This window comes from Sphaeramia orbicularis, chromosome 22 (genome assembly GCF_902148855.1).
Source record: "Sphaeramia orbicularis chromosome 22, fSphaOr1.1, whole genome shotgun sequence".
Lineage (NCBI taxonomy): Eukaryota > Metazoa > Chordata > Actinopteri > Kurtiformes > Apogonidae > Sphaeramia > Sphaeramia orbicularis.
This window is the reverse complement of record NC_043978.1, coordinates 7,902,594-7,927,543: the sequence shown is the minus strand read 5'-3', so window position 1 is coordinate 7,927,543 and position 24,950 is coordinate 7,902,594. Positions and strand designations below refer to the sequence as shown.

At 38.3% G+C, this 24,950-nt stretch overlaps 1 protein-coding gene across 2 annotated transcripts in view; it reads right to left on the bottom strand.

Annotated features, from left to right (window-relative positions):
- Window positions 1–8,589: 8,589 nt before the first annotated feature.
- LOC115414166 (stress-induced-phosphoprotein 1) overlaps window positions 8,590–24,950 on the bottom strand; it is a 29,612-nt gene continuing 13,251 nt past the window's right edge. For both annotated transcript variants that reach the window (XM_030127382.1, XM_030127383.1), the window contains 4 exons: window positions 23,263–23,337; window positions 22,981–23,083; window positions 11,487–11,599; window positions 8,590–9,043 (listed from right to left, as the gene is read on the bottom strand). In XM_030127382.1, the coding sequence (XP_029983242.1) occupies window positions 8,908–9,043; window positions 11,487–11,599; window positions 22,981–23,083; window positions 23,263–23,337 (427 nt within the window). In that variant the 3' untranslated portion in view covers window positions 8,590–8,907. The remainder of the gene's footprint in view (window positions 9,044–11,486; window positions 11,600–22,980; window positions 23,084–23,262; window positions 23,338–24,950) is intronic.

The window sequence follows — 24,950 nt, the reverse complement described above, 5'->3', positions numbered from 1 at the left end:
TAAATAAAGTTGTTTCAAGAACAATAAAACCTGTGTCTTAAAGCTGCTGCGCCTGCAAATCAGGTCCTTTCTGTTTGTCTGACCTTCACCGAGAACAAAAGCAAGTTCAGATTGAACTCACACAAACCGTGCCTCTGTTTGCTCTGCTTGATAATAAAACAAAAACCCCTGGAGATGCTGTTGAAGACGTTCAGGTGACGGAAATGAGAAATGAGGGAGGGAGGGTGGGGGGGTGGTTATCTGGTGGCGGTGGAGGCCTTAAAGTTTGTTCCACACCTGTTTGTTGTGTATTTTATACAAAGGAAGACCACGCTGGAGATGGTGTCGTCTACATTCACCGATGGAATGTGACCTAGTGTTGTTTTCAGACCAAATTTTAGGCTTTTATTACGATTAGTATCACTGCTGTTTTCTGGAACTGCTCCACTACATTTGATGAGGCAAGTTTATTTGTATTGCACATTTCAGCAACAAGGCAATTCAAGGTGCTTCACACAGGACACTGAAATACGACGACAGGGAAAAAGAAACACATTTAAAACATTATAAAAGAAACATGTAAAAGGTGATTAAAAACAGCAAGTAAGAAAACAACACATAAAACCCACAAATATAAAAACACACTCATGTTAAAGTCAGAGTTGCAGTGCAGAGTTTGGAAGGAGAATGTAAAATATAAAAAGTCCAAAGCCTTTGAGTCAAAGGCAGCAGTGAACAGGTGAGTGTGGAACCTGGACTGAACAGAACTGAGGTTTTCTGGTAGTTTGTTCCAGATATACAGAGCATAGAAACTGAACGCTGATTCTCCATGTTTAGTTCTGACTTTGGGAACACAGAGCAGACCTGCACCAGATGACCTGAGTGGTCTGGATGGTTCAGACTGGACTAGAAGGTCTCTGATGGATTTTGGGCCTGAACCATTCAGTGCTTTATATGTTAGCAAGAGAATTTTAAAGTCTATTCTCTGAGAGACAGAGAGCCAGTGTAGAGACCTGAGACCTGGACTGATGTGGTCCAGTGTAGACACCTCAGAACTGGACTGATGTGGTCCACTCTCTTGGTCTTAGTGAGGACTGGAGCAGCAGCATTATAGACAAGTATTATAATTTTTATTGCATTATATTTGTCTGATGCTTTAGTTTCGTTTAGTAAGTTGTAATGTACATGTATGAATGATGAAAATAAGGCAGAATGTTGTTAAAATTTCATTTGTTTTTCCTCAGAAATTTCAGGTGTTTCATGGTTGTTCAGGTTATTCACATTTCTTTGTGAAAGGATCAGCTGTAAATGTAAACATATTCATAATGTAATTTTTTTTGCACTAAAACAAAAAGAAAAAAACTGGAGTTGTTATTATGTATATGGTGTTTTGCTGTTATTTTATTGGCCTGGCCCAGTTGAGCTCAAACTGGGCTGAATGACAGGCCTGATGTACAGAAATAAAAGAATGAATCCAAACATCATCTAAAAAAGTCAAACACGGACAGACCATTTGACTGCACAATGAACACTGGAAGTGTAATGTGCTGATAATCCTTTAGGTCTGTGTGCTTTGACATGCCGTGCTGAGTTGAGTTCGGGTTATTTCACTAAAACTATGCACTTCTGCGTAATGTTGCACCTGTATTATCACATCTTTTAGCAAATAGCTCAAAGAAACAGATGTGCCCATTGAGACCAGAGGTTTTCAGCGTCTGAACTGACGAAGCAGAAAAACTGCTGAGACCGGACAGAGCAGACATCACAGAAGGCCAAATACAAGGGGATTTTTTTTTTTTTTTTTTTTTTTTTTTTTTTTTTTACTATTTAAGCTTTTTAAAGGTTGAAATCTTAGTAATACCTGGTACAAAACTATACAAATATACAGGGTGGGGAAGCAAAATTTACAATATTTTGAGGCAGGGATTGAAAGACAGTGTATGACCAGTTAGTTTATTGAAAGTCATGAGAATTTATTTGCCACAAGAAAATGTACATAATAGAAAATGTTTTTATTCTATGTGTCCTCCTTTTTTCTCAATAACTGCCTTCACACGCTTCCTGAAACTTGCTCAAGTGTTCCTCAAATATTCGGGTGACAACTTCTCCCATTCTTCTTTAATAGTATCTTCCAGACTTTCTCGTAATAGTTTTGTTCATAGTCATTCTCTTCTTTCCATTATAAACAGTCTTTATGGACACTCCAACTATTTTTGAAATCTCCTTTGGTGTGACGAGTGCATTCAGCAAATCACACACTCTTTGACGTTTGCTTTCCTGATTACTCATATGGGCAAAAGTTTCTGAAAAGGTATGGATAATAGTGTTAGGTATGATTATGACATCAATATATGTTTGGTTTCAAAACAATTGACGTAGTGCCTGCTGAGAAAAAACAACTAAATGTTCATTGTAAATTTTGCTTCCCCACCCTGTATAGTGTTTTTAACTAATCACAAAAACCCTCAACAGCATCTTTTACAACCCCGACGCAAACGGATTCTTTCTGCATTGCTTCATTAAAGTTCATTTCAGTAAAATACAAACTATCCGTGCAGGTGTTTTTCTGTTTCTTCAGCTCAGGTCAAAACCCAGGAGTTGAATATTTGATCAGTAGTTTTACTGAAGGATTTTAATATTTCTTCAGAGTTTTCCCTGCGGTTAAAGTGCAGGGACTGATCCATTTGGGCTCCACCAGAGCAGGACTCATGCATCCAAACTAATCCAATAACTTTTCCAACTCTAATGATTTCTTTAGCAACTTTTCTTTTCATTCTTTTTGTTTATTTTTCTCTTTGCTCTTGCATTTCCACATCATACTGGTTGAAAATGGAGTGAAATTATACATTTTCATTGAAATATCTATTGTTTTCTTGCCTTGCTCATACATCTGAGTCAGGGGCGTTAACCCTGTTTCACCAAACGTATCATATTTGATCCATGAGTTGTGAAGACATGATCAGTGTGATTTTTTTTTTTTTTCTTGAAAAACCTGATGTATCCAATTAGATCCATGCAATACACAGATAATCCACCAGGGGGAGGGGTTCATTCACCAGAGGCCTTTCCAGTGACACTACAACACAGACATTAATGAGGCAGAACTGGGACCATTTACAAAAGGAATTAACCATTTGTTCGACATGTTTGTGTTCTATTATGGTTTTGTTTGTTCAAAAATAATAATATTTGAGCATTGAGACCTGATGGATCAAATATGATACAAAATTGAAACTCATACATGGAAAATGATATTTGAAAAAAAAAAAAAAAACATTGGGGGGTTGTTCAGAAGGACCAATAAAGGCTCCAGTTTCAAAGAACTGGAATTTTCTGTCAGTGATTTAATGGTTCAGGCTTTACAGGGTTAAACATGTGGGCTGTGGGCCAAAACCGGCCACCAAAGGGTCCAACCCGGCCCACGGAATGAAAGATATCAGCAGTCAATGATGTCAGACTGGTTTAGTTCAGGTTCCACATACAGATTGACGTGATCTAAAGTAAAATAATAACTGTAATAATCTATAAATAATGACTCCAAACTTTTTTTTGGTTTAATGTGAAAAATGTTTCATTATGCCTGTAAATAATGGCAAATCTAAATTTTTTAACATTAAATTATGAAAAATAATTACATGAATAAACTATCCTTTAACAATAAAATGTGAATAACCTGAACAAATATGAACTTGAATTGTCTAAAGAAAATTAAGCTCAATTTTAACAAGATTCTGCCTGTTATTACATGTTTAGTGTCTTTGTAGATCTGGTCCATAACACACATGCAGAAAGGATAAGTTAAAAGCAGAACATTGTTAAAATTACACTTATTTTTCTTAAGAAATTTCCATTTTTTCAAGTTATTCACAAATTTTTTGTTTAGATAGTTTGTAAATGTAAATATTTTCATAATTTAATGGGGTTTTTTTCCACTAAAACAGAGAAAATGTTGTAGTTGTGAGTTATGAGGAACACAAAGCCATTGTTTTTATGACAGAAAAGAGCAATAAGAATCATGTACAATGTTAATTTCACAGAACATACAAAAGAGTGGTTTATTAAATCAGGAAAGTTTACGTTTTAAAGCGTTAGCTGAATTAAGGACATTGCTTTACAGCGAGAAACAGACGTTTGCAAATTTGCAGATATTATTTGTTTTAGTATCACAGGATGAAGAACATAGAAGGAGGTTTAATTTGAAACAGCAAAGGGTTCAAACTAATGTAAAACAAAGTGTGTTTGTGTTGTGGGTGTCAGAATGTGGAATTCTGTGGCAATGGAAGAGAAGAGCTGTACAAATATTTTTTTTACTTTAAGAGGTATAAGGAAAGAATAGAGAAACAAACTATAAAAGCATGTAATGAAGTAATTTTACTTATGGATTTTGGATTTGTTTCATTTGCTCTGACTATCATGTAAACTGTTTACTGTAATAACTGTAACGACAACGTATCTGGTGGAAACAGATGTTTGAAGAAAGGGGCAGGTATTAGAAGTTTTCTTCATCCTGTTCCATTCCAGTCATTTAGATTGGAGTGAATAAATAAAATGAAATGAAATAGCTGTCATTATTTATCAGTTATGGTGTTCTTATCTGACTGGTCTGATCCACTTCAGATCCTACTGATGTGGAACCTGAACTAAAGTGAGTCGGACAGCCCAGCTCTGAGTCTTCAACAGACCTAAGAGGGAAAAGACTGGAACCCAGATGCAGCACTGTGAGGAAAAGCCTGTCCTTCTGCCACTGCTGACATCTAAAGCTACTGCTGATCTGATGGTTTGTGTCTTTTCCAAATAAAGTGGAGTTAAAGGCCTTTGAGAAGCACATTTCTGAGCAGGTCACTGTGAGGTTTTGTTTGGACGTCGGCCGTTAAACAACGTGACACTGAGATTGATTTGGGTTATGTGATATTTCCAAATATAAGCAGTTCTGCAGAAACATCGTCCAGCTTAGAGGGGAATGATCGACCCTTCAGGGGAGACGTTTAACTCTTTAACCCCTGAGCCCTGACTAAAGGTAAAGGTTCTGCTGTGAATCTGCGTCTGTTTCAGGTTCATTAAAGCTGCTGTCAGTATGTGCTTGTGTTCCTTTACTTCAGTGGTTTTGTTTTACTGTGTGTTTTAGGGTCAAAACAGGTGGAAGAACAGAAAAAGACAAAGAGAGGAACTGAAGTTTGACAGGTTTGGACTAAATAAGGCACTAGAACGTACATCAATAAGAGATTTAGGATGTTGAACATCAACTGTGAACTGGAACAAACTGAACAACAACAAGGATTTGAATTAGGCTCCAGTAGTTTATGTTTTGGACTGTTTTTTTTTTTTTTAAAATCAGTCCAGCTGCTTTTTGACACCTGGTTGAACTCCATAAAGCAGTTACACTGTCAAAAAAAAAGAATAAAATAAGCCACAAAATGAACAAAAACAGCCAAATGGATCAATGAAATAAACAAAAATGAATAATAAACCAACAAAATAATAAGTAACATGAACAAAATAAGACACAAACTGAACAAAATTTTCTTTAAAAAATTAACAAAATGTAGGAAAATAAACAAAATAAGCAACTAAATGAACAAAAATGAGTGAAATATTTACAAAATAACATAAAAAATATAAATAAAAAAAAAAAAAAAAGACCAAAATGAAATTAAAAAAACAGAATAAAATAAGCAATAAGTATTTGAATTTGGTCCCAATAGTTTTAGTTTTGGGTTCTTTTTTTCTAAATCAGTCCAGCTGCTTTTTGACACCTGTTGAACTTCATAAAACAGTTACACAGACAAAACTTTGTAAAACCACAGTAAAAAAAAAATAAAGGAAAATCACAACACTGGAAACAACAGGAAAAACAAAAAACACAAGGAAAACAGTGTAAAAAAAAAAAAAAAAAAAAAAGGCCTAAATCATCTATTTTTATAGTGAGTCGGTCTCACTGCTCTGTGTTTCACCCCCATTCCACGGGTGGAGGAGGGTGAACTGAGCATGCTCAGATGTCTATGGAAAGAACAAGGTCTGTTCTATCAACATGATTTAAAATTTTCCCTGTTGAGTAAACAGTTGAATTTTAGGAATATTGTAAATAAATCCTACGTTCAGAATGCTCACCACAGACACGTCAGGGGTTAAAGGATTAAACATGAAAACTGTAGAAGTGTCCATGTCAGTGTTTTACAATATATGAATCATTTTACAGCTGTACATCATTAAATTAGACTCTAAAAACAACTTCTGTTTAATGACTAACTGAAGCTGCAAAAAAGGTCAGAGGTCAAATCTGAGTGAATCTGAAGCAGACTTTTCAGGCTTCAGTTTCAGTCATATGTAATTAAATCACCATAGCTGTTATGCTTTATGACACTGTGTGATGGTAGGTATATTTTCTCCATTAGCAAATTGGGTAAAAACCTAAAAAAACGCACTCTCACTGCTCTTTAAGACAGGACTTATAGGTCAACCACCCATTTATTAATGTCCAGAAGCCTTTCATATATTTTACTTAGATATTTGATGTCAAAACGTGGCGCACATACTCAGTTTAAGGGGATTCTTAGGTTGATTATGGAGCATTCTGTAACAGTAGGAGCTGTATGGGTTACCGTTGAGCTCATTTTAATGACTTTAGCTTCATTTATCACATTTGTAACGTCGCTGTCTCATGAGAACCATTAAAAAAAAGTAAATTTTCCTTTGTAATGATGAATTTTCCAATGAATCTGAAAAGATTATGAAAGGAAACACTTCATCCTTCAGTTTATCGCAAACATTTGGAGATAACGTGCTTTTCACTGGACATGAAGAGAAAGGAAATCTATAAAACAAATTAAATATGAGACAAATGTGGTGCATTAAAAAGTACAATATAGTGAAGTATACACAGCTTTATAGTTTCACTGCACCCCTGATGTTAACACTTGAATAATCATGCTCTGAAATCTTCAAATATTTGTTTTATTCTTTTTGGAGCCAATCATATCCAGGCAACAGTAGTCTATGTTCATGTACATTTTAATAAGAAACGTGTACAATGTGACATGAAACAGCAGCCAAAGCTACTAAAAGGCACTTATTTCTTTTGATAGTTTGCAATTAAAATCCTACCCAGCACATGTTCTCTAACAAAAACTGCATATACACATCTACAAACAATGCAGTTACCAGTAAAAACAACAACAAAAACAATGAACCAGCATTTTGATTACACAGTACAAACTGAAAACAATTACACACAGCACATTGTAAGTGCAACAAGAAAAAGTCCTCATCCATCACAGCCTTAAAAATGAACGCCGATACAGACAACACCGCCCCCTAGTGGTGACTGAACAGTCACATTAACCCATAAAGACCCTGAGCTACTTTTATGTCAGTTCACAAATGAAGTTGTCGTCCTATTTCACTTTTCTTAAGTGATTTATCACCATGTATTCTAATATTCTCCTCTGTATTTTGCTTTTTTTTTTTTTTTTTTTGAAGTGTAAATCCGGTATTTTCCTATATTTAATTCAGTGATCATGTAGATCACAGGTGTCAAACATGCGGCCCAGGGGCCAAATCTGGCCCACCAAAGGGTCCAGTCTGGCCCCTGGGATGAATGTATGAAATGCAAAAATTACACTGAAGATGTGAACAATCAAGGATGTTAAAATCATTTTAGGTCCATTCAATCTAAAGTGGGTCAGAACCAGCAAAATACTATCATAATAACCTACAAATAATGAAAACCATTTTTCCCCCCTTTGTTTTAGTGTAAAAACAGCAAAATTACGCAAATGTTTATATTTACAGACTAGTCTTTTACAAAAAAAGTGAATAACCTGAACAAAAATGTCTTAAGTATGTGGAATTTTAACAGTATTCTGCCTGTTACTCAATGTTGTGTGTATTCGTAGATCCACTGTGATCTGTGCGTTGTGATGCTCATGTATAGATGATAAACTGAGGGGTAATATTGTTAAAATTGCACTTATTTTTCTTACGAATTTTCAGGTTGTTCATATTTGTTGATGTTATGTTCAAGTGCAGTTTGTAGATATAAATATTTTCATTAAGGAATTTTGGTTTTTTCACTCAAAAAAATAGAGAAAACTTTGGAGTTGACATTATTTATCAGTTTTTATCCTATTATTTATATTATTTTACTGGTCCAGCCCACTTTAGATCAGATTAGGCTGAATGTGGAACCTGAACTAAAATGACTTTGACAGCCCTGATGTAGATGTTCCTAAAAATGTTGATAAAAACTCAGACTAAAGTTGAGGGTTAAAAAAGTCTTCAATTAAGTAAAACAAACTCTTCAGTTATGTAAAAAAAAAAAATCTTGAATTAAGCCCAAAAAAAATCTCAAATTTAGCAAAAAATCTTGAATTAAGCAAAAAATCTTGAATTAACAACTTCATAACATTAAATTATGAAACTATTTACATTTACAAACCATCCTGTAATAATAAAATGTGAATAAGCTGAACAAATATGAACAACCTGAAATGTCTCAAAAACAGAGAAAAACAAGCATCTCCATCCGCTGTCGATTATGAAATTATGTGGGTTTTACTGGTGAATTAATGTTGTAGAGGATGACGGTGTTTCCATGGTAACTATGGAGCCTCTGAACGTCCAAATGGGTCATATCTGATGACCTTGAAAAGATGAAGAACTGCATTTTACCTGAATTCTTTTAAAGTATTGATAGGTTTAATGGGTCAGAAGTTATTAAACACATCAGATCTGTAGAAGCTCTTGTTTGCCAGTCGCTGTTTGGGTCTTTATGGGTCAAAACAGAAACTACTCCTGACAAAAACTCTACTGCAAAATGCAAAGCTCGTTTTAGATGAGTCTACAAAAATACTACAAGAGGAAATGCCGATCAACCTGAAAATAAAACCACGGCTGTTGGACATTAGTGATGCGTTTGTGACGTTGGCGTCTTTACGTGAAGGTGGTTCCCAGTCCACTGGTGAACTTGTCCTTGTCCAGGCCCTTGTGTTCGGGGACGTGTCTGTAGATGCAGTCGTCTCGGTTGCAGCCCGTCGTCCGCCAGAAAAAACATTCCTTCTTGTACATGCTGCGATGGGAAAGATGACGATTAACTCGAGGAAAACTGCCTTAAATAGTTACTTTTGTTTTCTATGTATGTGTGTGATTTCCTTTTATTACCCCGCCCCCCGAAGAGGAGGCAAGGGGGGGGGGTCCATGAAAATATTTACATTTACAAACTATCCATTCACAAAAAATGTGAATAACCTGAACAAATATGATCAACCAGAAATTTAAAAAATAAATAAATAAATAAGTGCAATTTTAACAATATTCTGCCTGATATTAAATGTGTGTTTGTAGATCCACTGTGATCTGTACGTTATAGTGAACATGTGGAAATGATCAACTGAGGCAGAATATTGGTAAAACGGCTTTTGTTTTTTCAAGAAATTTCAGGTTGTTCATGTTATTCATATTAGTTTGTAGATGTAAACATTTTCATAGTGTAATTTTATTTTTTTCACTCTTAAATATAGACAAAGGTTTGTAGTTGACATTATTTGTAGGTTTTTATTTTACTAGTCTGACCCACTTTAGACCATATTGGTCTGAATGTGGAACCTGAACTAGTAAGTTTACCAGCCCAGGGTTAAAGACATATTACATGTACAGGGAGGTCACAGTAAATACGACCACTGGGGTTTACAGAAGCTGGTTTGAACCTGAAACTGTAGTTTTTACAACTGTTCATACTTCATATAAATCAGATTGGCTCTAAATACAGAAAAATGTATATGTGTGGACATTAAAACTTTATATATATATATATATATATATATATATATATATATATATATATATATATATATATATAAAATTTGCAGTTTTAACATTACTGAAAACACAAAAACAAAGGCTCAGATGTACGACGGTGTATGAGGGCCACATGAGGAAAAAAAAAAAAGACGCTTGCCACTACAAGAATAAAGTCATTATTTAACAAGAATAAAGTCGTAGTTTTAAAAAACTCATTTAACGTGAATAAAGTTATTTAATGAGAAAAAAGTCGTTATTTAACGAGAATAAAGTAATTATTTAATGAGAATAAAGTTGTAATGTTAAAAAACTCATTTAACGTGAATAAAGTTATTTAACAAGAATAAAGTTGTTATATAATGAGAAAAAAGTTGTACCCACTCATCGACTAATGTCGAACTGTGAACATTTTGTGCAGTTCTTCTTTCATTTGGGGTTTAGACACAAAGGCCAAATACTGAGTCTGTCCTCCATCAACACATTAGTTTAAGGACTTTGAAGAGAGTTTGCACACATTTGGGTTTGTTGTCAGAACTGAACTGATTTGTAGTAAATTTCCTCTTTTGTGGAGGAGAAACTGATGAAGTGTTCATCTGCAGGACTATCAGTGGAAACAGCACAGAACTAAACACAGAGGGTTTGTGTTTCTGAATAACTGAGGATTCTACTGTGAGTTTTTCAGTCCAACACAAGGGAAAGATGCTGCCTCGCTTGTTGCCTTCGCTGTAAAACCGGAAACTGTCGAATTTTCAGAATATTGTGACTTTAATCTCATAAAAGTACGACTTTATTCTCATTAAATAATTACTTTATTCTCGTTAATCAGCGACTTTATTCTCGTTAATTAACAACTTTACTCGCGTTAAAATAATGAGTTTTTAAAACTACGACTTTATTCTCGTTAAATAATGACTTTATTCTCGTAGTGACAAGTGTATTTATTTTCTTATGTGGCCCAAATACGCCGTTGTACAGATGTGTGTAATAACTAATTAATTAATTAACTAGCCAGTCCTTACTTAAAGACAGGGTCCGAGGACAGTCACTGGTATACAGATATAATCCTTTGTTCCAATCTAACTTCCTCCAAGTGGACATTAGAACTTCATTAAACCAAAGAACAGAATGTTAGACCAGGACTTTAACACAGACTGTATGAATAAAAATAGGTGAAGTGAATTATTTTAGTCTATGAAACCCTCGTCACATTATTTGTGAATAAGTACAAATACCTGAAACCACCTTTAATATTACAACAGATAAATATCAGCCACTGCCATCGTTGAAATGTCTTCTTATGATACAGATATCAGATGAACATAAATATCAATCAGTGAATCCATAACTGAAATATTATTTTTTATATTTTAGGTTAAAGAATGGGTAAGAAAAACCTAAGAAACAATTTTATTTTGATGATCTACTTTGGAGAAAAAAAATCATCAGAAATCCAATAGATAACAGATGTAAAAATGCAGTTTCCTCTTATTGTCAGAGTCTATGTGACACTTTAAGACCAGTATAACCAGTGGAGATCTGGTTCAAATACACAGACACTTCAATGTGACTGTTGAATCATGTGGAACAGACGGTTTATCCATAAATATCATCAGAGCTGACGTCACCAGTGGCTGTTTGTTGATGCTAATCTTCACCAAAATAAACAGTGACAGAGTTAACATGAAGGAGGAGGCTGAGCGTGGTGTCCTTACCCTGATCCGGACTGGGCTGAAGGGTCCCCGGTGGCCCACTTAGGCACACTGAGTCCAGTATGGTTTCTACTGGGATAACGCACCAACAGAGGAACGCCTTCCACCACCATACCCTGAGGAGGAACAGGGGCAACAGCTCAGGTTCAGGTACTTTACACCAGGGGTCTCAAACATGTGGCCCGGGGGCCAAATGCGGCCCACTAAAGGTTCCAATCCGGCCCCTGGGATGAATTGGCAAAATGCAAAAATTCCACAGTCAAGGCTGTGGAACTCATTTTAGTTCTGGTTCCACATACAGACCAATATGATCTACAGTCAAATAATAACAGCGGAAGAACCGACAAAAAAGAATGACTCCAGATTTTCTTCTGGGTTTGATGTGAAAAAAATAATATTATATTATGTCTATAAATAATGACAACTTCAAATTTTTGTCTTTGTTTTAGTGCAAAAAATAACATTAAATTATGAAAATATTTACATTTACAAACTATCCTGTAACAATAAAACATGAATAACCTGAACAAATATGAACAACCTGAAATTTCTTTAAGAAAATTCAGCCCAATTTGAACTCTTTTCTTCTGTTCCTCAGTGTTTAGTGTCTTTGTAGATCTGATCCATAATGCACACGGAGAAGGGTCATTCCATGTCAAATCACCCAAAAAAAATGACATTTTAAACCTCACCTCCTCCAAATTCAATGAAAATTGGTTTATAGGTAAATCCTAGCCAGAAAAGCCAAATTTTCAAATTTTACCAAAATCGGACCAACAGTTTTTGAGATATCGCCATTTCTTTTTTTCACTTTTTCGTGAAAAATGGCGTGGCCGCCAAATTTCAAAGTGCTGTATCTCAGCAACCAGTGGTCCGATTTTCAAAAATAAAGTATATTTGTGAAGGGGAGATCATAAGGAATCAAAGTACACCATTACTTTTATCTTTTAAGTGATATATCTCATCATGACCTTTTGACCTATATTTTGACCTTGAAATTGACAATTTGGGACAAATGACCCCGCGACTACTTTTCCTGAAAATTGTAGCCCAACATGTTGCCTACAACATATAAAGAAATTGGAGAGGTAATATTTTTCATTTTGAAGCAATATCAATTAGAATGAGACATACTTGCCACTAAAATGATCATCCCTGTATTCTGTGTACATAAACCATGTATTATCCATGTACATCACATATTCACAAAGTCAAGAGAAGATATATGCCAATTATCAGTCTTAATATGGAAAATCCAGTGTCTTTAGTCTTTTTATGTAATGACATGTCTATTCAGTGTCAAGAATCCATTTGTTGCATTCACTTGAAATCCTGAAAAGGTCATCTGAAGAGAGGCAATAGTTTCTAGTAGAGGAGGAGGTTAGGTACGGAGCAGTTATCACACATAGAATATCCGACTCCGGAATCCAACATTGGTCATCCCTTGATGGCCAATGGAAGGTTTTAGCAGGTCCAGATGGATGCATAAATTTGATGTGGTAGTCACCGAATTCCTCAGAAATTTCGTCAACTAGTCCGATCCACGGATGTTCATCGTACATACAGCAGACGAAATTCTGCTGTTTTATTTCCAAGGGAATTTGCATGACCCTGGGTGTACATGTTTCATTGTTGGCGTCTTGGATTTGTACCAAATCTGGAGGACTGTCCTGCTCAGAGAGGTTAAAGGCTTTAATCTGAGTGAGGGAGACAGGTACAAAACGATGATACTGCAGAGTGCCTTTGATAGTCGTTGCTAACTGGAATCGAGGTTTGAGGTTTTCTTCGTTGGTGGCGACTTCATCTTGTTTGACATGATAGAAGGAGATTCCAGGGATATTCTTGACACAGTATTCAAACATTGCTTTAGAATCCAGAATATAACCTTCAGTAACACACTGCAGACTGGCCTTTGTGACCAATCGTTTTATTTTTATTTATTTTTATTTATTTTATTTATTTTTCATTCTTGTGTACGATGTAATTTAGGGCAGACTTGAGGTCTTCAGTTAACAGACATCAAAGGCTGAGGGAAATTTAGTGGCAGACATATGGTCTGCAGTTTAAGTGGGTTAGGTCATGTGACCCCTGACTTGTATTCTAGATATTTTTGAATAAAGTTTCAGTTGAGAATAGCATGCACTACTGCAAGCAAGTGGTTTTGAGTTGTCTTGTTAGTAGTGTAGAGACAGAGAACATGTTAACCATGTGGTAAGCATATAATGTGTGAAATGTGTTGAATTGTGTGTACGGATGTACATAGAATGTACAGGAGTAGGACTTTTAGCTGTGGTAATGCACATTTCAAACTGATGCTGCTTCAAAATGAAAAATATTACCTCTCCAGTTTCTTCATATGTTGTAGGCAACATGTTGGGCTACAATTTTCAGGAAAAGTTGTCGCGGGGTCATTTGTCCCAAATTGTCAATTTCAAGGTCAAAATATAGGTCAAAAGGTCATGATGAGATATATCACTCAAAAGATAAAACTAATGGTATTTAGTATTTTGTATTTAGATTCCTTATGATCTCCCCTTCACAAATATACTTTATTTTTGAAAATCGGACCACTGGTTGTCGAGATACAGCACTTCAAAATTTGGCAGCCACGCCGTTTTTTGGGAAAAAGTGAAAAAAAGAAATGGCGATATCTCAAAAACCGTTGGTCCGATTTTGCTAAAATTGGAAAATTTGGCTTTTCTGGCTAGGATTTACCTATAAACCAATTTTCATTGAATTTGGAGGAGGTAGGGTTTAACTCATTGGGTGATCTGACATGGAATGACCCAGAAATGAGAAGTTGAGGCAGAATACTGCTAAAATTGCACTTATTTTTCTTAAGAAATTCCAGTTTTTTTCAGGTTATTCACATCTTTTTTGTTTGGATAGTTTAAAAAAGGAAGTATTTTCATAATTTATTGGGGTTTTTTTTGCACTAAAACACAGACAAAAATTTGCAGTTGTCATTATTTATAGGTTATTCTGTTATTATTTTACTGGTCCGACCCACTGGAGATCAAATCAGACTGAATGTGGAACCTGAAAGAAAATGTGTTTGACACCCCTGCTTTACACCCTTAAATGACAGGAGAGACTTGAACTGATCTGCAGAAAGAGGCTACAGTATGTTTAGTATTTCCGCTTTTAACAAATGATGATTAATAAATGACTCATAATTAATGTTTTCAGTAAATATCGGTGAAGTTCTGCCAAAGATGCCATTGTATTAGACTGTACAGATATGAAGTGACTTTATTTCCAGCGATGGGCTAGGGGATTTATGACCATTAGAGGGAGTACTGAGTCACTCAAGGCCAAGCTGAAGATGAGAACCAGAAAGAAACAACTTTTAGAGTCAAAGAAAAGATAAAACTCGAGTCATTGTGTTGTTTCCACTGGACTCAGCTGTAAATGGAAAGAATGGAGTTTAATGGTTAAATGTCAGCGTTTGAGTTTGATTCTGAGGCTTATGAAGGTATAAAGTTATTATGGGATGTTTTTGTCTTTGCTCAGTTGCCGTTTGTTGATCCACGGTTCAGACTAAACTGTGACAGTTCTGACCTTGTTTGTTGGATTCGAACAGATCTTTAGTTCAACTACTGACAACACAAAGCAAACAGAAAACAGGTGATTAGTGGTTTTACTGTGGCTGTTTTCAGTCTAAAAACAGAGCTGAGCTAACAGAGCTAAGCTAACAGAGCTGAGCTAACAGAGCTGAGCTAACAGAGCTGAGCTAACAGAGCTAAGCTAACAGAGCTGAGCTAACAGAGCTATAAGTAAATAAGTAAAGTAAAGTAAATTTTATTTATAGAGCACTTTTCACAGACAGAGTCACAAAGTGCTTTATCAATTCAAATCAGAATCAAATTAAGTTTACAGAGACCCAACAGAATCCTTCAGGGGCAAACACTTGTGATTGGTGACAGTGGCGAGGAAAAACTTCCCTTTAACGGGCAGAAACCTCGAGCAGACCCAGACTCCTGAAGGATGGCTGTCTGCCTTGACCAGTTGGGGTTAAAGAGAGAGAGAGAGAGTAAAGGAGGAGAAAAGAGAGAGCGATAGAGATATAGAGAGACTGGGGGGGGGGGATGACACATGGAGTACGTTATGATGAATACATAGAGTGTAATCAGTCTGTGGTGGTCCTGGGTCAGGTGGGAGACTAAAAAGCCTTTTGAACAGGAGGGTTTTAAGGTGTTTCTTAAAGCTCTCTACAGAGTCCATGGACCGTAGGTGTAGAGGCAGGTCATTCCATAGACGTGGTGCCACAGCTTTAAAAGACCTGTCACCGCGTGTGCTAAAACAGGTCCGTGGAACCATCAGCAGGTACTGTCCTGAAGACCTCAAGCTACGAGTCGAGCTGTAGGGCTGGATCAGGGAAGCAATGTATGCAGGGGCCTGGCCATGTAGGGCCCGGAAAGTTAGCACAAGAATTTTGAAATGAAGACGATATAGAACAGGGAGCCAGTGGAGAGATTTAAGGATGGGAGTGATGTGGGTTCTCCTGTTTGTGCGGGTCAGGAGCCTGGCAGCAGAGTTCTGGACAAACTGTAGACGGGCCAGCTCCTTCTTGTTTAAGCATGTAAACAGGCTGTTGCAGTAGTCTAAGCGAGAAGATACGAAAGCGTGAACGATCATCTCGAGCTCATTTGTGGACACCATAGATCTGAGTTTGGAGATGTTGCGTAGGTGGAAGAAACAGTTTTTGACTAGGTGTTTGGAGTAGAATTCTAAAGACATGTCCTGGTCAAAGATGACACCCAGATTCCTCAGTTTTGTCTTTACCGAGGAACTCAGGTCTCCAAGGTGATGTTTGATCCCTGGGATTGCACTATCCGGGGCAATGATGAGGGTCTCAGTTTTGCTGGAGTTCAGCTGGAGGCTGTTATCATTTAGCCACTGCTTCAGCTCTGACAAGCAGTTGATTAAGGAACTCAGTTTGTGGGGCTCAGAGGAGTTAAAGGAGCAGTATATCTGGATGTCATCCGCGAATAGATGATAGGAGACATCACTGTACTGTCGGATAATGTGGCCAAGTGGGAGGACATAGAGTAAGAATAGGACTGGTCCCAGGACAGAGCCTTGGGGCACACCACACAGTAGATCCGCTGAGTCAGATTGGAAGTTGTTTATTGACACAGTGAAGCTTCTGCCGGTCAGGTAAGAGGAGAACCAGTCTAGCACATGACCTGACATCCCTACCAGGTCCCTCAGTCTCTCAATCATTATGGTATGGTCCACTGTGTCAAAGGCCGAGGAGAGATCTAGCAGGACCAAGACCGTGGATTTCCCGGAGTCAGCCGCCATCAGGATGTCACTAGACACTTTTAATAGTGCGGTTTCTGTTGAGTGGCGTTGTCTAAACCCAGACTGAAAAGTGTCATAGATCTGGTGTGTCTCCAGAAAAGCTGTAAGTTGTTTAGACACTGCTTTCTCAAGGATTTTGGCCAATAGGGGGAGCTTTGAAATGGGCCTGTAGCTTTTGAAGTCTGTGGGGTCCAGTGTGGTTTTCTTTAGTTTAGGTTCTATGATGGCCTGTTTGAAGGAGCTGGGAAACAAACCAGTTGTGAGCGACAGGTTAAAAAACTTTATGACCCATGGTCCAATAGTGTCAAAGACACCGACAAGGAGCTTATGGGGGAGGATGTCTGCAGAGTTGGAGGAGGGTTTTGTTTTGGATAAAAGTGCTGAGATGTCCTCCAGTGTCACAGGGTCGAAAGAGGACCAGGTTTGCAGAGGGGGATCAGATAGGGTCAGACGGCCAGAGGGTGGTGGGATATTGTGTTTAATATCCCTGATCTTGTCTGTGAAGAAGTTTAGGAAGTCATTGCTGTCAGCTTTACAGAGCACAGGGGCAGCAGGGACAGCAGGGGACACAATGGACTGGATTGTGTCAAAGATTACTTTGGGGTTTTTCTTGTTTGTGGCTATAAGTTTGTGGAAGTAGCTGGATCTTGCCTCCTTAATCATTTTATTTAATGAGGTTATGAGATCTTTAAGATGTAACCTGTGTACTTCCAACTGGGTTGATTTCCAAAGACGCTCAGTTTTGCGACAAGTTCTCCTTAGGTTTAAGATGTTTTCATTTATCCAGGGACAAGACCACTTACGAGTGACATTAGTTTTCACGGGAGCCACCTGGTCAAGAATAGAGCTGCAGTGTGTGGCAAAGCACTGGATAAACTCATCAACATCGGGACACTCATTAAGAAGACTAGGGTTAAACAGGGCACGGAAATCCTGGGCTGTGGACTCTGTAATGATCCTCCTCTTGGCCCTTCTAGGTGCAGGCTTGGGCTCAAGAGGCACACATAAGTCAAAAAACACACCACAATGATCACTCAAGTGGACATCCTCAACACACACATTTGTGACGTGTAAGCCCAATGAGAAAACCAGGTCCAGGGTATGTCCTTTCTTGTGGGTGGGGCCAGATACATGTTGTTTGAGGTTAAAAGTGTCACTCATGGCTAAAAGTTCCATTGCTGGGCTGGATGAATTGTTATCAATGTGCAGATTGAAATCCCCAAGAATTAAAACCTTCTCCAGTTTTATTATTGATGTAAGGAAATCACTGAAATCGCTTAAGAAGGCACCAGCAGGGCCAGGGGGACGGTAGATTAAGAAACAGTAAAACACACTGGACGAGCCAATCTTGATCATTTGTGACTCAAATGAGGGAAAGTCATCGGTGCTCATCCCTCTGCATATGTATTTGTCTTGGTGCACTACAGCAAGGCCACCGCCCCGGCGACAGGGGCGGGGCTGACCAACAGCAGAGCAGCCAGGAGGGCACAGTTCATTTAAATGAATGAACTCCCCATCCCTTTGCCACGTCTCCGTCAGGAATAATGCATCCAAGTTCCTGTTGGTAAAAAGCTCATTTAGGGAGAAGGATTTATTGGCAATGGAACGTGCATTTAGTAATCCAAACCGGCTAGGTGGTGGTGACATCATGGTGTTCGTGTCCGCTGTGTGTAATGGGATTTGTGTCAACCACCTACGGTGCCTTTTAGCAGAGTGAAACCCCATACGAGACCTGGATATGACAGGAATGGGGAAGAGCAAGGCAGAGGTGTAGGCTGCTGGAGATGGGGAAGGAGAAGAGGAATTCACTGAGGTGGTTAGTTGACAGGTGGACAGTGAGGGCCTGGGAGAGGAGGACAGATCAGTTGGGGTGTTGTTTATTCTCACTACAGATTTTATAGGAGACTCTGAACGTGGTGATATTAGATGTGACCAGCAGGGGGAGCAGGTGACTGCAGCAGAAGAGGGAGGGCATAGTCACATTGGTGTGGGTGTGGTTTTGGTCAGGACAGCGTGTTGGATGTTTTGAGCCAAGACCCTGCTGCCTAGTCTAGAGGGGTGGACACCATCGGACTTGTAGAAGGAGGGGCGGTTCCAGAACAGATTAAAGTTATCAATAAAACTGAAGCCCTTCAGAGCAGAGGCGGACTGGAGCCAGGTGTTCAGGCTGAGGAGTCGGCTGAAACGGCCCACACCACGGGCAAAGGAGGGGAGTGGCCCGGAGATGAAAACAGCCTTCCCGGATCTTTTCAGTTTATCAAAGAGGTTTTTAAAATGAACCTTTGTCACTTGGGACTGTTGAAGAGAAGTGTCACTGAAGCCCACGTGAACTATGATCCGGGTAACGGTGGACGGCAGTGAGAGCAGCAGCTGAGGGAGTTCATGGAGGATGGAGGTGACGGTGGAACCAGGAAAACACCTGGTTATGGCGTTAAAGAAACGGACGTGACGGATGATGGAGTCCCCGAGGATAGCGGTGGTCGGAGGGAAAAGTGGTCGAGGAGACGGTGTTGAAGGTGAAGGGTTCCTGGTCTCTCTAGGTAGACATTCCACGGGTGGACCGTCGGAGTGACGGCGGACGGCCTCTCGGAGGAGGCGGCGCCGGGCAGAGGAGCGGACCGAGGAGCGGGGACCCTTGTTCGACGGCTTCACAGGAGGACCGGCTTTAGGACCGTCGCCGGTAATCAGCTCGGTGGCAGCCACGGAGTCAGCAGGAGCCGGTTCCGGGACAGAGCCAGGTGGGATGGGGGGCACATCAGCCCTGGCGGGGGGAGCCGGAGCGTTCTCCACGGACAGGACGGCGAAGCGGTTTGATGTGCTGATGGTCGGCGGTGGTGAGTCTTTGCTCGTGTTCTTTTTGCGGCCACGAACCACCACTTCAGACCAGGGGGTAGAACACGGGGGGCGAGAACAGGCAGAGGAAGGATCCCATAACACCGTATCATCGCAGGAGGCTTTGGGCTTCTCTGCGCTTTTCAAGAACAGACTGGACAGTGTGGGAAGGTGGCTGGAGAAACCACAGAGCTGGGCATTTTTCTCCGCGAGTTCTGCGGAGAGGCGCAGTATTTCCTCTTTGAGATCCGCGATAGTTTGGTAAGCCTTTACCAGGGTTTTGTTTGCTTGGACGAGAGGACTATCTCCAGCTGATGAGGATGACGCCATGGTGGAAGCAGCGAGATACCGGGCAGAGCGCGGGAAGCGGTGGGTGACAACCAGAGGTAAGGATCCACTGACAATACTGACCTGTCCTGATGGAGGTTTGGGTTGATAGCGTCAAGTTAAAAAGACACGGTTAAGAGGTTGGGTTCAAGTGAGTAAGCGTTGAAAGGCAAGAAATAAGTAGTTAAAAGGTTGGATTTCTGAGAGTAGATCCGCCGGCGGTTTGACAGATGCCACGCATGCAATGTAAACTATCAGCTGATGCAACGTGACGACTGTAAGACACAGTGTTATTTGGAGTGATATTTATAACACATACTGCAGGTAATTAAACTCAGCCGTTAAGTCCCATGAGCTGTCATAGGTGACTTTGAATGTTAGTTTTGTTTTTTTTTATGATCTGATTGCACCAAATGTTAAAATTATCTTTTTTGTTCTTTTTTTCCTGGATTTTATCTCATCTGTCTAATTTCTGTGTTGTTTTTATCTTGTGTTTTTCTCTTGGTACCACCCTTTCTCATTTTCTGTGTAGTTTTAGTGTCATTTTTACCTCATTTTATTTTTGTCTTTTCAACATTTGAATCTTTTTTGCACCTTTTTTTGTGTGTTCCATTCAGGATCATTTAAGATGTTTTTTTTTTTCTCGACAAAATTTCTTCTTTGACCATTATTCTTCCAGGTTTTTAATGATGCACTGAACAGCTTTTAAGGACATTTTTTTTTTTACTGTGGCTGTTTTCTGTGTAAAAGCAGCTACGCTAACAGAGCTATAATGTAAACTATCAGCTGATGCAGCACGTGAAAGATTATAAGACACTGTTATTTTGAGTGACTGTTAAAATAAGTGTCTGAGTTTCAGTTTTTGAAGAAAACTTTGATACCATAATACAGATATGAGTAAACAATGAGCTTTATATTTTATTCAGTGATTGATATCTGTGTGATATCTGTGGATACACAGGGTTTTGTTGGTGGTTTTGGTTCTAAGTGTGTTTTGGTACCTGACTGACCCCTGCTGGTCAGAGTTTGGAATAACAATACTACATAGAACCAACTTCCAGCAGTGATATTAGTCTTTTTTAAATGGAATTCTTCATTTTCCCACATTTCCCTGTGGTCTCCATAAACTGTAAATGCTCTGCTTGGCTCTGAATTCTTCATTCATTCAACTCCACATGTCCATCTTCAACCCTATTTCTGACTAATGACACCACAAAGGTGGTTTGGAGCGCTGGCCCTTTAAATGCATATGAGCCACTTCAGGCCCCGCCCCCTCCAGGTTGTCGGCTGTGCTGCTCTGTCCCGTTCAACCAACAGCTGAACATTTTAGGTAATGGGCTCCAAGTTTGGACATATTTTCAGTATGGACTACAACTGCTGCTGCTGATAAACAATTATGGAGAAACACCGGAGAAATGTTGGTCTGAAGTCTGGACCTGACATGTTTCAACTGTGGAGACGGAACTAGTTAGAGACACAACTAATGAAGAAGGAAATCGAATGAAAGAAAACGAACAAAAATCGAGCAAAATAATGAAAAAATGAACAAAGCTGAATAGAAATCGACAAAATAATGCAAAAAAATGAACAAAACCGAAGGAAAATTGAGCAAAATAATGAAAAAAAAATGAACAAAACTGAACAGAAATCGACAAAATGATGAAAAAAATGAATAAAACCAAACAAAAATCGAGCAAATTAATGAAAAAAATTAACAAAACCGACGTGTAAATGTCGTAACTAGTTATAGACGGAACAAATTAAGAAGGAATTCGTATGAAAGAAAAGGAACAAAAATTGAGCAAAATAATGACAAAAATGAACAAAACTGAACAAAAATCAACAAAATAATGAAAAAAATGAACAAAACTGAACAGAAATTGAACATAATAATGAAAAAAATTAACAAAACCGAAATGTTCAGATGTCGCAACTAGTTAAAGATGCAATTAATTAAGGAAGAATTCAAACAAGTTGTAGAAATCCACTGGATTTTTGTCCAAATGAATATAAAAATAGTTTTGCAGCAGCTGGAGGGTTCAAATTCAAACTGTATGAACTATTTGGGTCCAAATACACAAAGAAATGAACCACAGACTAAGAAAAGTGGGTTTAGACAAATACGAACCCTTTAAATAAAGCTGCTTTCATCTGACTTTAAATGCATTAACTCTTTTCTCTGGTGATGCAGGTGAATCTAGAAGCAGAACTGCATGATTTACAGCAACTTATAAACCTTCTCTAATGTGAGGCATCAAAAAAATACACAATTAATGAAGATGAATTAAATCTATGAAAACAGAAAATATAATTGAGTGAAGACGCATTAATGCAGGGCTGTCAAACTCATTTCAGTTCAGTTCCACATTCAGCCCAATGTGATCTCAAATGGGCCGGACCAGTAAAATAATAACAGTGAAAAAAGTAAAATTCTATTCTGATCAGGTTTACATCCACAAAGTTTCCTTAAAAATCTGAATAACATGAACAACTTGAATTGTCTTAAGAAAAACAAGTGCAATTTTAACAATATTCTGCCTCGTTTTATCAGTTTATCATTTACACATGTGCGTTACAATCGCACAAAACATTTAGTAACAGGCAGAATATTGGTAAAATTGCAGTAACTTTTCTTAAGACATTTCCGTTTGTTCATATTTGTTCAGGTTATTCACATTTTTTGTAAAAGTATAGTTTGGTAATGTAAACATTTTCATGTAATTTTACTTTTTTACACCAAAACAATAAAGAGAAAATTTGGGGTTGTCATTATTTATAGGTTATTATGATAATATTTTACTGGTTCTGACCCACTTGAAATCTAATTGGACTGTATGTGTCTGTATGTGGAACTTGAATTAAAATGATTCTGACACCACTGATTGTTAATATCTTCAGTATAATTTTTGCATTTCACAAATTCATCCCGCGGGCCGGATTGTACCCTTTGGCGGGCCGCATTTGGCCCCCAGGCCGCATGTTTGACACCTGTGCATTAATGTAACATTGTAAACACTGAGCATAGACATACGTTGATGCACTGGATGGCTCTGTCGCTGTCCTGCTTCTTGGCGTAGTTGACGAAGGCGCATTTATGCTCCAGTAGCATTTTGATGCTGCAAACGTTCCCAGCTCTGACGAACACAAACAGGCAGTAAATCCAAGAGAACAGGAGGAAACACAAACGATGCAACACAAGCAGTAACAGACAACGGAGGCGTGTGTCTGTGCTGTGGAAGTGATGTTGAACATGTGCGTCTGACACACAGCCCACTCAGATCCACAGACTGAAGAACACTCAAACAGCCCTCACCTGCTGAAGACCTCATGGAGAATGGTGTAGGTGATGGTCGGAGCCATAGAGCCCACCCAGACTGAGAACACCTGCCTGGAGACGCCACACACAGATACATTAGTCAGCTGTGGAATTAAAGGACCAGGAACTGCACACAGGCCACATTTAGATTACAATTATATTAGATCATTACAGCAAATAAGAACCAAGGGTCTAATAGCTTTGGGGTTTTCATTATAGTTTAGTTTTATTTAGTTTTGACTTTTTTTTTCTCTAATACAGTTAGTTTTAATTCATTTTTAGAGCAGGTTTGCTAGTTTTTATTAGTTTTAATTTTTTTCTTAATGCTTAGTTTTAGTTTAGTTTTAGGTTTTTACCTCCACCAAGGAGGTTATGTTTTTGCTGGTGCTGGTTTGTCTGTCTGTCTGTGTGCGAGATTACTAAAAAAAGTTATGGACGGATTTGGATGAAAATTTCAGGAAATGTTGATACTGGCACAACAAACAAATGATTAAATTTTGGTGGTGATCGGGGGGGGGGGGGGCCTGATCGGCCTTGGTGGAGGTCTGCACTCTCTGAGTGCTTCTAGTTTATCTCTTCTCCTCTTCTCCGTGGTATTCAAATAAATCTCAGACAGGACTCTTCTGGTCTCCACTATACCTGGAAACATGGAGACTAAAGTTGGGAGAAAGCAGCAGACGACTGGAAACCACAAGTGACGGACCGTGAAGTGTCATATGGTGCCGCAAGCTAAAATTACTTGAGCAAAATAAAATCGCTTTCGTATCAATCCGACATTGACAAAGACGAAAACGAAGGGAATTTTACCCATAATTTTTATCCGTTTTAGTTTTGTAAACACAGAATACAGTTTCAGTTAGTTATCGTTTTTTTCTTTTAATTATAGTTTTTATTTATTTCAGTAAACGAAAATGTTTCTTTTTTCAATTCTAGTTTTCGTCATTTTGTTAATTTTCGTTAACGATAATAACCTTGATAAGAACAAAAGCAACAGCATTTAGAGGGAATCATCAGATGGGGTTCTTGTTCATTTTAACAAAATCAAAGTGAGACCGAAAAAAATAAGAAACCGACTGTTTATTACTACAGACTGGAAAAGAAAAAGTATGTGTTTAGTATTAATTACATTAGAACTCATTTTTGTTCATCAACTTTGAAGAGTTCAGGAGTTCAAAAACTGGTGTAAACAAAACCAAACCTGAAACGAACAAAGACCTAAACCACTGCCATCCATCAAAACCATCTACTGATGTAAACTGTTAAATAAAACAAGTCTGACACCTTTGACTCTTTACATCTTCAGTGTAATTGTTGAGCTTTGTAAATTCAGCTTTTCTTTTAATTCACCCTTTCTCATTTTTGTGTCATTTTAATCTCATTTTTACCTCAGTTTATTTGTGTCTTTTCATCATTTTCATCTTTACCTCTGCCAAGGACGGCGGAGGTTATGTTTTCATCTGGGTTTGTTTGTCTGTTTGTTTATCTGTCTGATAGCAAGATAACTCAAAAAGTTATGGATGGATTTGGATGAAATTTTCAGGAAATGTTGATACTAGAACAAGGAACAAATGATTACAGTTTAGGGGTGATGGGGGGGTGCTGATCTGCCTTGGCGGAGGTCTGCACTCTCTGAGTGCTTTTCTAGTTTATTTTTGTGTTCCATTCAGGATCATTTAAGATGTTTT